The sequence below is a fragment of the Triturus cristatus genome, chromosome 5_2, assembly GCF_964204655.1.
Source record: "Triturus cristatus chromosome 5_2, aTriCri1.1, whole genome shotgun sequence".
NCBI lineage: Eukaryota > Metazoa > Chordata > Amphibia > Caudata > Salamandridae > Triturus > Triturus cristatus.
The window spans coordinates 143,563,649-143,581,054 of record NC_140588.1 but is presented as its reverse complement, the minus strand read 5'-3'; the positions used below and the strand labels follow the sequence as shown (position 1 = coordinate 143,581,054).

The 17,406-nt window shown below is 43.9% G+C and overlaps 1 protein-coding gene across 1 annotated transcript in view; it reads right to left on the bottom strand.

The window, feature by feature from the left end:
* The window catches only part of LOC146822729 (NFX1-type zinc finger-containing protein 1-like), an 892,774-nt gene that overhangs the window by 458,825 nt on the left and 416,543 nt on the right, over positions 1 to 17,406 (bottom strand). Inside the window, exon 8 of the mRNA XM_085606285.1 lies at positions 12,569 to 12,619. Coding sequence (XP_085462411.1) covers positions 12,569 to 12,619 — 51 coding nt within the window. The remainder of the gene's footprint in view (positions 1 to 12,568; positions 12,620 to 17,406) is intronic.

Genomic DNA, 17,406 nt, shown 5'->3' with positions numbered 1-17,406 from the left:
CAGGCCCGACCACCAGTAACGCTGCTTCAATAATGAAATTGTTGCAGTCACTCCTGCATGTGCTGAGCCCATTCCCTCGTGTGCAGCTATAATTAAACCTAATCTGCGATCCTTGTTTGGGATTACTCTATCCCCGACTCCTGAAATTTGAGCATACGCTGTGTTATGCGCATCTAACTTGTAGGAGTACTTGAGTGGCAAGCCTTTTGGCAGTACGGCAGAGTCATTCTTCGTGGCATTGATAGCTACTAGTATATCACCGTCTATTCTCATGTGTGAACGAGTGATTGCGGCAACGTCAGCAGTTCGCACTGTTGCCTTGGCGGCTTCATCAGCCAGTGAATTCCCTTCAACATGCATGCCAACACGCTGATGGCTCAAGGTGTAAATAACTTAAGCCCGCGGCAGGCATGCCTTCAGCTTCGCCACTTGTTCCCATAACAATTTATGTCTTATCGTGCCACCCTTGGCGTCTTTGAACCCATTCTGGCCCCAGTAGTGAAGATATTCATTGTAAGGTTGCACACAGTAAAATGTATTGCACACAATCAGTGTGGGGAATTCCCGATCTGTATACTGTAGTGCTAGTATCAGGGCTTTCAGTTCTGCCAGCTGCGCTGTACAATCTCCCAGAGATTGAGTAGTCGTATTGCTGGGATGGAATTTACCATCCCGCATATGACCTTTCACTATATCACATGCGGCACGATATTGTTGTTTACTCGGAATGGCAAGTTGAGCAGAACTGTCAGTGTAAATGATGTAGTCATACTGATCTAGAGGCAAGATTTCATTCAGGAGAGGGTATTCTTGTTCATACAGCAGGAATGCTTTTGTTCTCAGTTTAGGATCGTATCTATATTCTACATCTGTTGCAGTGAAAGAATTATCCCATTGTATCCATCGTGGATGCAATGCCTTTGCATTTGGAATGCTGGCTTTGGTTACTGCTTCTAAAGTCTGTGTCGAGATTACAACGATGATGCATTTCTCCTGTGCTAGTGCTCTTTCTCTCCCTACAGCAGTCTGTACTGCCGTCAGTATTTTTTCTGTAGCTACAAATCCATTTTCAGCATTTGTGTACAAATGAGATTTGTATGGATTGGAACAGTCTCGCCTTCATTGAACGTCATGTAGGCATACCCTGATAACCCGGGGACAGCCCTTATTACCAGGTTGCGGATGTTTACTCGTGTCCGCAAGTGTTTTGAAGCTATCATGTCAGCTGGAACTGAACGTAGAGTGTCTGTATATTTTTGAGTCCACTTGTTTGCTGTGAAATCTCGTCTGAGTAAGTCGTAGAAAGGTCTTACTCTTTCTGCGTAGTCTTGAATGTATGTTCAGCCGAAATGTCAAAATCCTAAAATGGACTGTAAACCCTTCAGTCTTTGGAGGCTGGATTAGCGCGCATTTTCCTAGAAAATTTGTGGTCAGGCTTTTGCCTTCACTTGACAGCTCCTATCCCAGAAATAGGATGCTGAGATTGGCAATTCTTGATTTTTTTAAAGTTAAATTTGTAGCCCAAATTGGCAAAACCAACAATTATGTTGTTCACCCTGCGCAAGTGTTCAAGTAATTCATCGTCCGTCAGATAAACAAAGTAGGACACTGTCTCTTCATTGCAAGTTTGTAATAGCTCTGACAACCTTGCAGAGAACAACCCGGGGCTGTTTTTATAGCCTTGGGGCAGACGACAAAATGTACGCTGAGTGCCGAGGGCAGAAAATCCTGTCAAATATCGGCTTTCAGGAGCTATATTTTGGCAGAAGAATCCATTTGAGATATCTTGTGTTGTTTTGTATTTCTTCCGCACAATGGTATTCATTAATGCTGCACTATGTGCATTCTGAAAGGCAAATGTTTTTGTAAATGTGTTCAAGTGTCTGTAATCTAAAATCAAACGATATGTGTTGTCAGGGTTAATGACGGGAAACAAAATGTTGTTCATTGGCGAGCTGCAAGTTTCAATCATACCTTGGTATTCAAGTTGGTCTAAGATTTCTTTGACCTGTTTCTTTGCCTCATTTTTAAGAGGGTACTGTCTCTGTGGAGTTGGAGTAGTTTTTAATGGGATCTCAAGGTGTTTCAACTCCATGTCCCACCCTACATGGTTGCAATATAATGCTGGATCTAGCGCTTGCACCCACTCCCGCGCGTACGAGTGTTTTAAGGAAACAGGAAGGAGGTCGGAAAAAGCAGGCAAAATGACACTTTCACCTTTTGGCCAATCCATTACAAATTCAGGCGGCCAATTTTTTTCTGCCAACAGGATATCATATTCAAATGTCACATTTTCCCAAAAGAGACCTTTAATTTTTCTTGAGATGTCCCCCTGTATCTGGAGATTAATTTTGTGTAGACGGTGTGGGACACTCACTCTTGTATCAGGTGTTTCCACCGTGATGTATTCATTCAATACTGCTGTCACCATAAATTCCTTCAGGTTCAGGCGAGCTATTGTTACTTCTACTGCGCTGTCTAGCGTCTTCAGAGCCCATTCTCTGTTCAGAAGCTGTGTCCTCAGTAACCTGGGCATTTCTAATTTTTAAGCCGGCTACTTTCTACTTTTTGAATTGAGTCTTTGCTTTAGGATGCTCTTCGTGTTTGGTAATGAAATCTGAAGTGCGATGTGTTTCCCTTTTTGCCTTTGGTCGATCTTCATTTTTTTTGTTTTGACCGTCCTTGCCCCTCCAAGCTTTTTGATGAACCCTGAAAGGAACAAAAGGAACGTGTATCAGTATCCTGATACCTGTCAGGTTTCCTAATGTTATCACAATGCCTAAGGTTGTACCTCTTTTCAGAGGACTCCCGTTGGGAAGACCCACCTTTTGACCGTCAAGTGTTTCTTTTATTGTTATTTTTGGATTGATTATTAATATTATTATTATCGAAGAAATGGGTGCTTGCTTTGAGTTATCCTTTTTAGAACTACTCACCACTTGTGGTTTCCCTGGTTTGGCTCCCAAACTATCTCTACCTAGTGAAGTATAGGGTTCCTCAATAATTTTCGGTAATGCACACTCCTGATTTGTAGGACCTGTTTCCGTTCAGCATTGGCGTATAGCCACCGCTGCTGCTTTCCCCTTGATGCTGCTCAGCATAATTTCTAAGACTTGGTCGAAATTGCCCATCAGTTTCATCCCCAATTCCAGGGCAGGTCCTGCCTCATACTCATTCTGTATCTGTTTCAATACTTCAGGAATAACTGCTATGGTTGGGGTACCGTGTATTCTAATGTATACTGCAGCAAATATGGTGCCCCATGTGGTACAATCTTCAAGTGAGGGAACCATTCCCATTGACAAGCAAATTGTTAACATTCTGTGTTTTTATTGCGGACCCGTATAGGAAAATACTGCTTCCAGCGGTGCTATTTTGTGAGCAATCCAGAATGGTACTTGATCCCTCTTTGATGGGAACGCACCCATTATTGATTTTAGTGTCTGTGGAGTAATTATTGGTGTGTGTTGAGTCTGGACTGTTCCAGGTGGAGCAGATCTCGCAGGTTGTAATCTGAGTATTCGCATGACGAACTGGACAATGTGTCAGTATAGCCTGACTACTTCTTTATAAAGTGCACGGACCTCACCTAGTGGGAGCGTGTCTGTCTCAGGATGTGGAGTGTAAGTCGCTAAGACCTGCCATGTCGCTCCTCCTATGCTGAGCGGACCAAGTCTTACGACCCAAGTTGTGTGATTTGGGGCACCTATAAACCTGTTTCTATGTTGCTGGTAAGTTAATGGGACTTCAATGTCTTTGTATGCTATGTATTCTTCCGGTGGATCCACTTCATTGTATTCCTGAAATAAATGTGTCTGTGGATCTGCAGGTGGGAATTTCACCCAGAAATAGAATACCTCTGATCCGAACACCTTGTGTGCCTCAATCACGAAAGTGACATGGCTACCTATTACAGGTACGCAATGTTCTAACAATTTCAGAGTTACTGGTTGCAGCTTTCTGTAATGTTAAGAGCGTTAGCAAATTCGTCTCCTTCTGCAGTTCCACTGCTACTCACAGGTTCAGTCATTTTAAAAGGAGAAGATAGTAAAGGTTTAAGAGGTAGGGTTTAGCACCATACGGGAACTTCTAATCCTTACAAGCTTGTCTAAACCTTCAGCCAATACACAGGGTGTACCTGCTCAGCTGGGGCGGATAAACCTTCCCACTTCAGACGTCCCTGGAAAGTGTGAGATGGGCTGTCTGAGACAGGATGACTGAACTACTCAAATTTTACTGTTAATATAAGAACCAAACCAACTTTGGCGGCGCCATGTCGTGAAGTTCCTAGGACCCCCCAGGACCTGCAAATTTTTGATGACCTAAACTGAGAGCTTGGTATGCAGACAGACTCTGGACATCCCCAGAGGATGAGTCGGCCCTTAGAACAGCTAGCTCTTAGGTGCTACTACCACCCCCCTGTATGCTACAGTGGTGTATGTAGTTTCTGGCAACCACTGATCATGACAACCCTGATTCCTCAGGTATCCGGAAAAATAATACGGTACCTTTTGCTCAGTCACTCATGCTTACTTTTCTCAGGATACACAGAATGAAGATTGGTACAGCTTCAATAAGTATTTATTGGTCAAGCGTCAGTCTAGTGTGAAACATATTAGCTGCAACAATCAATAGACAGCAGCAGACAAATGTGATCGCTAGCACCAATATCTTAAATAGCAGATACATTTCTACGATAGTGCTAATAAGATGAATAAAAGCATGTTATATCAAACAATAGGATTGGCGTACTCCTACGATGCGTATCCAACTTAAATGTACCTGGCCTAGATATGTAGGTGAAGCATGTGTATGTAAATGTTTAGGATAGATCATAATGGAATGAAGAATCCCCCAGGAAGTGTTAACCCCTCACCTGATGGTTCCGAATGAAGGACCCCATCTCTGCGTTGAGGATGGCATTCTGCAAGGGGGTGTCGGGTCTCTGCCTGTCGAAGGATCAGCCTGCAGAGTCTCGGTCTAACCTGGAATGAATTCTCTTCTCTTTTGTAAGGGGGAGTGAGGGTCTTTTATACTAAAGTGGTCACTCCAGGTTTTACCCTAGAATCAATATGTTTTGAAGACAGGCACTAATCCTTTGCTAATCCTTTTCTAAACAAAAATGATCATGCAGAGCTGGCTGTTAGCCATGGATGAAAAAAGGGGTGACCCTCATACAGAATAAATCTGCCCTGCCTGGGGACATGTTTATGTACGTCAGGTACAGGGATTAACATAGAGTATCAGGAGCTTGGTGTCGAAGAGACAGAAGTAAGCTACTAGGTAAAAGGACACTTGTGTAGAACCGTTATGCCGTATGGATGGGACAAAGTTATGTAATTGGTATGTACATGATGGGACTATCGTAAAGGACATGACAGTAGGCCCCTCCGCCTCCCCACTCAGGCTGCTACCCAGGTTCTCAGCGCCTTTTGTAGCTCCTCCTTCCTGGTGAGGCCTCTGACTTGGACCTTCAGGTTTTTACAAATAGGCTTCAACTCCTTGACGTTGTAGGTTTCCAACCTGTCCTCCTCAAAGGCCACTTCTATGGATGCAATTGATGATGCTGCTGTACCAGGCTTGATGAAGTAGCAAGTTCAAGATCTCAACAACTGGCAAGATCAAAAATAGGCCAAAAAAGAAAAAGAACCAGTATGTGGTACGTAATGGTCTGCGATATGGTAGTAGTGTACACCAATCACTGTAGGTCAAGTGCAAACACAAGTCCTATCCTCACTGCTGACAACCAATGTTAGAAATGGGGGTCTCTAGTTGGCAGAGGTAGGTACCTTTGTCCAAGTAGGGACCCTTCTTCCTAGCCAGGGTAAGGAAGTTGCACTCCTAAAATAACCCCTGCTCACCCCTTTGGTTGCTTGGCACGAGCAGTCAGGCTTATCCTTATCACTAACAGCAATACAGTGACAACACTACAAAAGAACACAGCACTAGTTTAGAAAAATAACCAATCCTTTATTTATTCAAAACAAGGCCACAATGTTAAAAATCCAACATACAGTATTTAAAAATATGCACTTTGCAAGAATAACCTTAAAAATGCAGTTCCTTGAAGTAGGTAGCTCTGTCCGGTGCTACCGCAGTGGTGAAAACAACAGAATCTAACAGTTCCATCTGACCGCGTAGGACGTGGTGTCGGCAGACTTGCAAACAGTACCTTTTTAGGTCTCGCTGAGCCCAGCGCATGCCCTGGCTCAGAGAGACATTTTGGAGGTGAGATTTCAAAGTGCTGCTGGCTGGCCTAGCGCTTGCGTTCACGCGAGCGTGCACGCGCCAGCAGCACTTTGAAAACTCGTGCTTTAGCGTGTCATCGCGATCACTTTCGCTTTCAGAGCGATCGCGATGACTTTCGCTTTTACGGCCGCGCGGCGTTACTTTTACTGCCGCGTGGCCAATGCTTGTCTAACATTTCACTTCAACCACACTGTTGACATTTCCAAGTGCAATTTATTCAGAAGTGGCATGCCCAGCTCCCTTTCTTTGTATTCTCTCTCCCCCTGGTACTTTTCGTCAAGTTCTTAAGCTTAAAGTCTGATAATTGTCTGTCATTCTGCAGTATCACATCTCCGGCCTGACCGAATCAGTCGACATCTGCCTACATCTTCTCCCAAGGATTCGGATTGTCTCTCGTGGCTTTCGTTAGCAGTTCTAGCACTGAAAGGTAATGCATCCAGTGCAGCTGCATTCAAAGCTTTCTTTTCTCTTAGGCCATCTCCTCGTTGGAGAAATTGGGCCTAATGGGTACGCGAGGACGGGCTAGGTGGGGCCGGTGCCCCCTCTGTAAATATCCTGGCTCCACCGCCGGAGACAGCCAGCAAAAAACAGGCTGCCTGTTCCCGTTTACATTTCACGAATTGCTTACTCTTGAATTTCTGAAGTATATTTGCTTTTTCCGGGATGTTGTGTTTCTGCTTTATTCATGCATTTTGTTACTAATGTGTAGTGCGTGCTGTGACACAAGTCGCTTGAGGGTAAAGGTCTCATTTATTCAAAAGCTGGTAAGATAGCACAGTGATCTGAATGTTCACCACTGGCAGATGCTGTGGAGTGAAGGCCACTAGTTAAAATCCAAGTAAGGAAGACCCAGACTTCCATATTTTCTGAGGTTGCTATATGGTAAACCACAAATTGAGTAACATATGCGTATAGCGCCTAGAAATGGCAGAAATATTGCGCCGTTCGTATAAAGTTTTCGTTCTCTCTTGATATCTACGATATGAAATGCTATGTAGAAATGAAGTATTAATATTCTCATCATTGGTATTGACCGTTTTTTCTGCGTGTGGCTGGAATCAGTAACAGTCTTTAACTTTTCTGTTTTTGTGTCATCACACATGAGAGACTTATCATACATGCTTCAATCTGATTGGCTATTAACCTCAACGTTCCACAATGCATGGATGACAGCGAGGTGCATCGCAAACTCTCTATTATGAGATCCTGAGTCTGTGAGATCCTGAGTCTGTACAAGGTGGTGGATTTCTTGGAGGGAGGCCAGATAGATGCCCTGCGTGGACTCCTTTTGCTGCCTCCCACTTCCGTCTTCCACTTTTACAGATGGTAGGTCGGAGCTGGTGTGCTGTTCTTCTTATGTCCCCGGAGTTCAGCGGCCAAGCTGAGCCCCAGGCATGTGCTGTCTTGGCTCAGAGTCAGCCATGTTGATTGAACTCTGTGGATTCCAGTGGCGGGGAGAGCTAGGAACAAGAGGAGGTGTGCAGATAAAATGGAGAGAGATAATCGAAAGGTATCCTGTGAAGGCAGACCGAGGGGTAAGGACTGCTCCTTGAGTCAGGCCTAAGGAAACTTAGTGACGAGGCAAGCAGGAGTGTGGAGAAACTTTGAGGAGCACCCAGAGGCTGCTCGAGTACCGTAATCATAGTACATGGAACAACTTTGTATGTTGATTCTGTTCTAGTTCCTTAGATCCATTAGGCTGTTTACAGCTGGCTGCAGTTAGCACTCATTTTTTGGTGTCGGTCTTGCTGGATGGAGTGTTAGCGTATTTCCTAGTGCCCTCAGACGTGTATTGCCTGTTTTTAACCCTTCTCCCCTCCCCCTTGCACCCTTCTTTCCCTCCCCCTTGCATCCATCTCTACCTTGCACTCTTCTCGCCCTCCCCCTTGCACCCTTCTCTACCTTGCATCCTTCTCGCCCACCCCCTTGCACCCTTCTCCCCCTCCGCCTTGTACCCTTCTCCACCTCCGCCTTGCACCCTTCTCTGCCTTGCACCCTTCTCTGCCTTGCACCCTTCTCCCCTCTGCCTTGCACCCTCTCCCCTCTGCCTTGCACCCTTCTCCCCTCTGCCTTGCACCCTTCTCCCCTCTGCCTTGCACCTTTCTCCCCTCCGCCTTGCACCCTTCTCCCCTCCGCCTTGCATCCAAGCATTGGCATAGCCAATAGGTCTCGCTTTTGGGACCTTATAAGTATTTAGTTAAGCAGTACAATATCCTTGGTGCAACAACACCAACTGTTGCGTGGCTAAACACTTATAAGGTCCCAAAGGCGAGACCTATTGGCTATGCTAATGCTTGTTGTTTGGGACGATCACGTTGGTGTGGGCCGGTCGTGGCAACCATCGCAGTGTGAAGCGGAGCGGTGCATCGTGCAGTGCCCTCAAGTCGCAATGCAGGCAGAGGCTTGGTGACGGTCGTCCAGCTGCGTCGGTGAGAGTAGGGCTGTGGTGCAGAGTGAAGGCGGTGCTTGTTGCGGTGCTGACAGATCACAGTGCAGGTGACAGTGTCTGGTGCGGGGAGCTGGCGTCGGTCGGTCCGGACTGCGGTGTGGGACAGGGCGGTGCGTTGTGAGAATTGTGAGTGGTGCCCCCAAGGCACGAGTGTCAAAGTCAGCAGGCAGTGACGATGTCGGTGAGACCGGGGCGGCGAAGTAAAGCGAGGTGGTGGCGAGTGCGGTCCCCACAAGTCACGGCGCAAGCAGCTGCTCGGTGGTGGCAGCGGTGGTTGTCATCGTCAATGAGACCAGGGTTGCACTGCAAGATGAGGCAGTGCCCTCTGCAGTGCCTTCAGGACATAGAGCCAGCGAACAGAGTCAGTGACGGAGTTGGTTGCTTTCCACTTCTGTGACAATTGAAACCATGAATCCAGAGGCAGTACCCAGAGGTCAGTGAAATCTTTGCGGTCCCTGAGACTTCGGAACAGGAGGCAAGCTCTACTGCAAGCCCTTGGAGATACTCAGCAACAAGTATGAGAAAGTTCAGTCCAGTCCTTTCACTGCCCTAGGTAGAAGCAGCAACTGAGGTCCAACCCAGCAAAGCAAAAACACAGCAAAGGTACAGTACTCCTCCTGGCAGTTCTTCCAGCTCTTATTATTGGCAGGTTCCTTGATTCCAGCGAGTTTTAAAGTTCTGGGGTATGGGCCCCAATATTTATACTCAGTTTCTCTTTGTCCTCTTAGGTAGAGAGCCTCTGTGCTCAGTCAAAACCAGTACTCTCCTCTCTGGCCCAGCATCCTAGCAGGAGGTGGATACAGCATTGTGTAAGGCAGACCTGGCCCATTCAGGTGCAAGGCAATCTCCTCCAACTACTCTAAATGCAGCCCAGGTCTATTCAGCCCAGCCCTGACTCATCCAGGAAAGGCGGGACACACCTCAACCCCCTCCCCAGTGGCTGTCTATGGTGAATGCATGTATCCAGCCCCTGTCACTCCAAATCCAGACAGTCAATCCACAAACCAGCAAAGGCACACAGGATGGCTAAGCAAGAAAATGCCTACTTTCTAAAAGCCGTATTTTCAAACACAGAACATAAAAATAATTTTTACTAAAACTTGCATTTTTACATTCTGAGTCCAGGCATACTAAACTCAATTTCCCAATCATGTATCCCAATGGAAAGTTATGCTTATAAGATGTTATAAACAAACTCCCATTCTATCCAACGGGACAGATAGCATTTCAATAGTGAAAAACCAAATACACTGCAATTCACTACCAGGACATGTCACACACACCAGTGCATGTCCTACCTTTAACATACACAGCACCCTGCCCAGAGGGGTACCTTGGGCCTACCTTAGGGGTGACTTACATGTAAGAAAACTTGCCAGGTCCACATGGCAGTTACAAACTGTGTGCAAACACTGCAGTGGAAGGTCTTAAAACCCTTTTCAGGGCTGCTTGTGTGGATGACACAATCAGTGCTGCAGGCCCACTAGCAGCATTTGATTTACAGACCGTGGCACACTGAGTGCACTTTACTAGGGACTTATTAATAAATCAAATATGCCAATCATGGAAACACCAATCCTTAACAAAATTTACTACAGTAGCACTTGCACTTTAACACTGAACAGCAGTGAGAAAGTGCGCAGAGACATTAAACCAGCAAAAACAGAGTCAAAACCGGGAGGTCAGAAAGGAAAAAGACAGGGGAAACATGCAAAAAAAGATGCCAGGTCTAACAGTCAGGCTGCAGGGACATGGGCCTCAAATGGGAAACAGATTAATGTAGACATTTTAAGCAAATACCACCTAAAAGTCATACTAAAAAAATATAGGTAAAGTAAAAAACATAGGCTGATCTCATCAGTCCAGTTTTAGAATTCTCTGCACATGGCTATTATTGGCTGTATTCCCCTTGTGAAAATGTTTTTGCTGCTCAGATTCTTATATGTACTACAGAATACAATGAGTCCCATCCCGACAGCGACCTTCAGGGAATTGCACAGGTTCTTAATATCTCTGGTCTTTGGATGGACTGGGAAAAGAAGTACATTGAAACTAGTCATGTTAGAATTGTAATGGAATGGTGGAGGCCTTCCACTCACAGATCTAGAACTGTTCTATATAGAAAGTCAGCTACAGCATGTGGTTAGATGGTACACCACAGAGAACCACCAAGAAAAGAGACTACTAAATAGAGCACTAGGGGGTGTGTCTTGCCCGGGGTTCTTATAAGACGGACTAGCATACCTTCTCGATATCCATATCTGATACACCAAGTAGGTATGTTTGGGAAATAGCAATCATCAGAGTCCTCTTCCAAGCCTCCCTTCTCAAGAGACTGGGTCTTCCAAGGCTCCAATCATTCAGACGCATGACCCAAGACGTCTGTCACCCAGAGGTGAGAAGGTGACACATACAACTAGAGAAATCTGGACAGGCCTTCTTAGTTTTCACAAAATGTCCCAAATGCTAGAGAGGTTGAAAGCTGATAGGACAAGGTGTCCCTACAGGTCAAACAGCACTTGGCAGACAGACATACGGGTTCCCATCAGAGAATCAAAATGGAAAAAGGCGTGTTCATGGAGAATGAAGTCTCAAGTAACTTACTACACTGCACTTATTTATATCCAATAAATACTTACCACTCTATCGTCCTTCAGACGAAGATGTGGGGAGACAGAAGCAACTTTCATGCACATGACATGGTGATGTCTAATTGTAATCAAATACTGGGAAAACTTGTGATCAGATCACTTACTGTAACAAAAGCACCTGGAACTATTGCCCAAACGTCTGTTAAACATAATTCCTAAGGCTGAAAAATACAGAATGTAGTACAAATCAGCAACACTGGGGCTATTGTTGGTAAAACACCAGATAGCTATACAATGACTCCAACTTAGGAGGCCCAGGTAAAAAGATATTATGAAAACACCTATGGTTGAAGAGATACATATGAAAGCTGTTAGAAAAGATCATAAGTCTAAAGAAAACATAGCCACCTGGGCAGATATTATTAGCAAGCTTGCTGGGGGTCACGAAATGACATGTCACAAATTAAGCTTACTGATTGGAATAATCATATGTGGTACCTAAGTAAATGTGATATACAATGTAATGCTATGCAGACAAGGTTGCTACTGTCCTTGATTTTTTCATACTGAACGTTAAAGTAAAAACTTTACTTCAGTGGAAATAAAGATTAAGCAATATCTATGGCATGTTGATGGCATTCATTGTTTATAAAAACTACAAATAAAGTTAGTTTAAAAGGTGTTTTTGAGTTGTCTCAGGAGACGTTGGTACCACAGACAGGGTGTGACATGAAACAACAAACTCACCTTAAATCAACATGAGCCACAGGTACCTACTTTGGAGAGACATTGCACAATCTGAACTCTGCAGTTATTTTTTAAATCCTGACAAAGGGCCATGTTGGCCCAAAATCTATAGGGGTTTCTTTTACAATTCGAAAAGTTAAATATATGTGTTTATAATGAACTAATAATGAACTGAGTAATTTCTATAATGTAATAGCCAATACATATAAACAATTATTTAAAAAACAAGAAATTAATCTGGAATAAGTGCACATTTTAAATGTACCATTAAAATACTTTGGAAATTATTATTTAAATGTGGTACCCAGAGGCGAAATAGAGGCTGGACTTGAAGATAAGGGGTATAGGAGTAGCGACAACTCATTGTATAATTTGCATTGTTTCCATTACTAGCAAGAATACCATAGTGTATGCCAACTGGACTAAACAAGTATACATATCCAGAATATCGAGAGCAAACAATGACACCCTATTGGTCACTATACGGGACAGCAACACTGAAATGATAATATCATTGATTGGATGTACTTACCATTCTCTTCAATGCTTTTTTCTAGTTGCAGCAATTCAGACAGATTAGTTTCTAAAACAAATGAATAAACAATCAAACAACTTGGTGTCAATAATATTAATATATCGGTCTATTCAAAGAGGTTCAGCAATGATAGAGAATTAATAAACACTTGCACAGACGTCCAACAATAATTGAAAATGGTCTGTAGGGACAGATGCCTAATACCAGCACAGTGACAACACCAACCTTGCCAATTTCTTTAGTCCCTACTGGCTTTCCTAGGTTTTGTAGTTCTGGCAGAGTTTGTGGTACCCCAATTCCTAGAAAGCCCTTAAACTGCAGCTCTGACATCTCACATAGACTCTCTCTGTATGCCTTTAGAATCTGCAGAATCTCCTATGATTCTCTATACATGTAGTGTCAAAAGGGTAGCTCCCTTTGATTTCCTGTGTTCAGACCAGGCTGGTGGCAGATGATTATAATGTTTAGTTAGTGCTTAGGTTAACGGAGCTGAGTTTTCTACTACCCGGTCCACATTAAAATAGGCCCAGATGGGCCATCTTCGGCATTTCTGTATTTGTATCCATTAAATGTTATATTTGTGAACATTACATACAGCCGATGCAGGAGTAACCCTTTGTGAACATTATCGTCTATCAGTTATAACAAATAAGATTCACAGTTACTACCAGTGCATCTGCTTTTAGAGATAATCCTAAGTAATCACAAATATTTATCATGTCATATAACTGCTGTTATGATCCTGTAATGAAGACTGACCACTGCTGCACACCGTCCAAGTCTTTCAACCGCCAGATCAATAATCCATTAACACTTTCATCTCGTACAATAACTTGTCTGGTTCCACTCTTTAATTTTTCTCTCAGTTCTAGTCCTAACCCTGTATGCTTTAAATCAGATATCATCCTATCACTGCTCAAAAAACCTACCACTGACAAAACAACCCTTGTTAACTATGGCCAAGTATTAACACTTCCTTTCGTCTCAAAAACGTTTGTGAAGGAGGGTCTTTAACTGCCTCACTGTTAACCTATTTTACCCCTTACAATCTGGATTCATGTCTGTACAGTCCAAGGAAACTGCTCTTTGTGACATATTTAACTTGAACACATCTGTCTAAAAAAATAAACTTTTTATCCACACTAATGCAACTCAATATTTTGGCTGCTTTTGACACTTTCAGTCACGCTACTCTCTGTATAACACACCACTCATAACTAATCTAGCACTAACTGTTTTTTCTCCTATTTCTCTGACAAATCTTTCACTGTCTCATTCATGTTACCATTGTGAAATGACCAGTTTATACAAATATTGGTACAACACTGCAGTATTGGTTGACACACACTGATTCATATTTTACTTTTTGAGAATGAAAATAATGCAGATTTTTAGGCCTTTTGAACACACTGTACAAAGGTGTTTTTGGTTTATATCCTTTTCGGTAACATAAATTCACTATTTGAAACAACAAAGCCCAACCATTCAGAGGTGTTAAACAGGTCCTGGAGACACATACATTTGAGAGACTTGTAGCAGGCGAAATCTGACAATTGTTTAATTTACCTTTGCAATTATTTGATTCTTAGAAATGTTTCTGACTAAAATGTGAAGTACATATTTATGTTTACCATGATGACAGGAAAGACAACGGTCCCTATTCACAGAACTAACTTAAGACAAAATCCTAAACTTACTACCATTTTGGTATTCACAGAAGGCACTTACTCATTTTGGTATTCACAGAAGGCACTTACTCATTTCGGTATTCACAGAAGTTAGGAGTCCTAACTTCAGGACTCCTAAATGCCTTCTGTGAATACCGAAAGTCTTATTAGATGATTCAAATTTGGAATTGACATTTTACAGGTAATTAAAAGGGTAAAGGTTACACCTTGTGTAGCGCCATTTCTACATAATGTTACATTGCACATATCCCACTGATGTGTAATGCATATGTTTTTTAAGAGACAATTTTCACAATTTATATAAACTCCCCTGTATGATGATTTTTTGATTTTTGAATTGATATCCTTTTTGTGCAAGTACATTTTTTAAGACAGCTTGCACCAAATGTGTATAATGTGATCATACAGGAATGTTTCTTTACATTTCTTTAACTACAACATTACAGACAAATGCATTGCAAATTGGTATGCTATTGCTTGTAAGAGAGATTTAAAAATGCATGAGCTCAGTGCAAATGTTAACAGAAAAGTCAAAATGTAACAGGTAAAAGTGGAGCTTCTTTCCACAATGGTGTTGATTTTGTTCATCATCAACCAACAACAGCAGCGGCCGGACTCGGAAAAGCAGGCCCATGGCGATACAGGAAGTGTGAAGGTGAGGAAATGTGAGTTTCTGCTTTCTATCGGTTCCAATCCACCAGCTAAAGTGTGGAGGTTTTACTGTCATAGTCATGGCGGTTAGGCACATCGTGACTAGTGGTCCTCTATCTGAAAGCTGCTTTTGCCTATTGCACTGTCGACGCGGGTGAACATACCAGGCGAAGTCAGTGGCACTCCAACGGTCTTTCATCCGTTGAACCACCAGCATCTAAATAAAGCGGACGGAGCACCTAGTTCTGGCGGTAGAGAATACGGATCACGAGTTCCCCACACTGACAGAATGTGTTTCGTATTATGGTGTCCAGTGTTACAATGAGTTCTTAATACTATTGGAGCCAGAATGTATGCAGAGATTCAAATAGAGTATACTATGATGCACAAGATGTTTTGGAGAAAGGTGGCAAATCTTAAAGGAAGTTTGTTGTGGGCTCATGTTATTCACACTCTAAGCCACCAATGTATAGGAATACACATTGTAGGGAATTCACTGGCTGATGAAGCCACAAAGGCTGCAGTGCAAACTTCTGCCGTAGTTGTAATATCTCGTTAACACATGAGGGTAGATGGAGACATCATGAGAACCGTTACAGCTTCTTGCTGCAGCACACCCTTACCAAATGCATATCCAGCAAAATACTCCTTCCGTGTTCGCAAGACATTCCGTTTGCTCATCTTCCTGGAGTGGTGGATAGAGTAGTTACAATCACAGACCAGAATTAATCATGGCAGCTCATGAGGGGCTAGCTTTTGCCCATGCTGGTGTAGCAGTTATAGTTTCGATACTACAGCAACTCTATTGGTGGCCAGGTCTGTACAACCAGACTAAACAGTATGTCCTTAATTGTGACATTTGCCAACAAATAAAAGTTTCCACCACCAAACTCCTCTCTTGATTTTGAACAAGCCTCTTGCTTGTGTTTATCTGGACCACTGCAGGTCATCAAATAGTGATGACTCTTTTAAATATATTTTGTTAGAGGTGGATTCATGTTCTAGATTCCTATGGGTGTGGCCAAACCGATCGGCTGATGCTCAAACTGGTATAAAAGATCTGCAAGCCTTCATCGGTACATATGCAGTAGCTGCATTCCATTCAGACCAGGGCCCAGCGTTTGCCTCTAAGGCTTACCGGGATACCATGGGTACCTTGGGTGTGGCTGCGAACTATTCCTCGTCATATCATCCAGGGAAATTCGATAGTGTTAGATTTGGGGTCTCTAATTGGCAGAGGTAGGTACTTGTGACAATTAGGGACCCTTGCCGCTAGTCAGGGTAAGGGGGTACACTCCTAAAATAACCCCTGCTTACCCCCTTGGTAGCTTGGCACGAGCAGACAGGCTTATCTCAGAGGCAGTGTGTAAAGCATTTGTGAACACATACAGTAATCAAGTGACAACACTACAGATGTACACCACACAAGTTTTATATAAAAAATAAGTATTCTTTATATAGATTTAACGCAAGACCATAAACTACAAAAATCCACAATACTGTACTTAAAAGGGTAGAATTGGCTTATTTCTCTTTAGATCTCACATGCGACACTTTGAGTCAATGTACCTTAAGATGCGACATGCAGGGCAACGAAAGTGTTGCAGGGAAGGTGATGCGGTAGGTCCTTACACGCAAAGGCGGTGATGCGTTGAAGATCTGGTGTAAAGAAACAAAGATTGCGTCTTCTTGTTGATGCGACACGCTTCTCCGATGCTCCGAGAGGTCTTGGCTCCATGCGTCAGCTGCAGCGGCGACACCCCTGTTCAGTGATGCGACGACAGCGGCTGCGACGGCGGCACGCTTCTCCGTGGATGCGAGGTGCTTCTTGTGATGCGGCGCAATGCGACAGCTCCAGCGGCAACACCCTTGTTCAGTGGTGCGACGGCAGCGGCTGTGACAGCGACACGCTTCTTCGATGTTGCTTGACATTTCTTGTGATGCGGTGCAATGCGACAGCTACAGCGTCGACACCCTTGTTCAGTGATGTAACGGCAGCGGCTGCTACGGCGACGCTTCTTCGGTGTTGCTGGACGCTTCTTGTGATGCGGTGCAATGCGACAGCTATAGCGGCAACACCCTTGTTCAGTGATGCGACGGCAGCGGCGTGACGGCAACACGCTTCTTCTTCTTGAGTCGCGCTTCCAGCTCCTTGCGACACGCAGTCCCTCAGAAGGCCCAAATACAGCTACAGGCACTTCCAAAGAACTCTTGGGGAGCTGGTGGTTGAAGTCTGTTGTCCCTAAGACTTCAGCAGGAGGCAAGCTCTTCTCTCCAGCCCTTGGGGATCCTTTACAAGTTGAATAAAGTGCACACAAAGTCCTTTCTTCTTTCTTTGGCAGTCAGGCAACTACTGCAGGCCAATCCCCCAGGTTCAGGGATAGTCTCTCCTCAGTCTCTCTGGTTCCACTCCTCAGCAAAGGTTTCTTTTTGTTTCCCAAAGTGATCTAAACGTCTTGGGTTTGGGTCCCAATATTTATACCCAGTTTCTCTTTG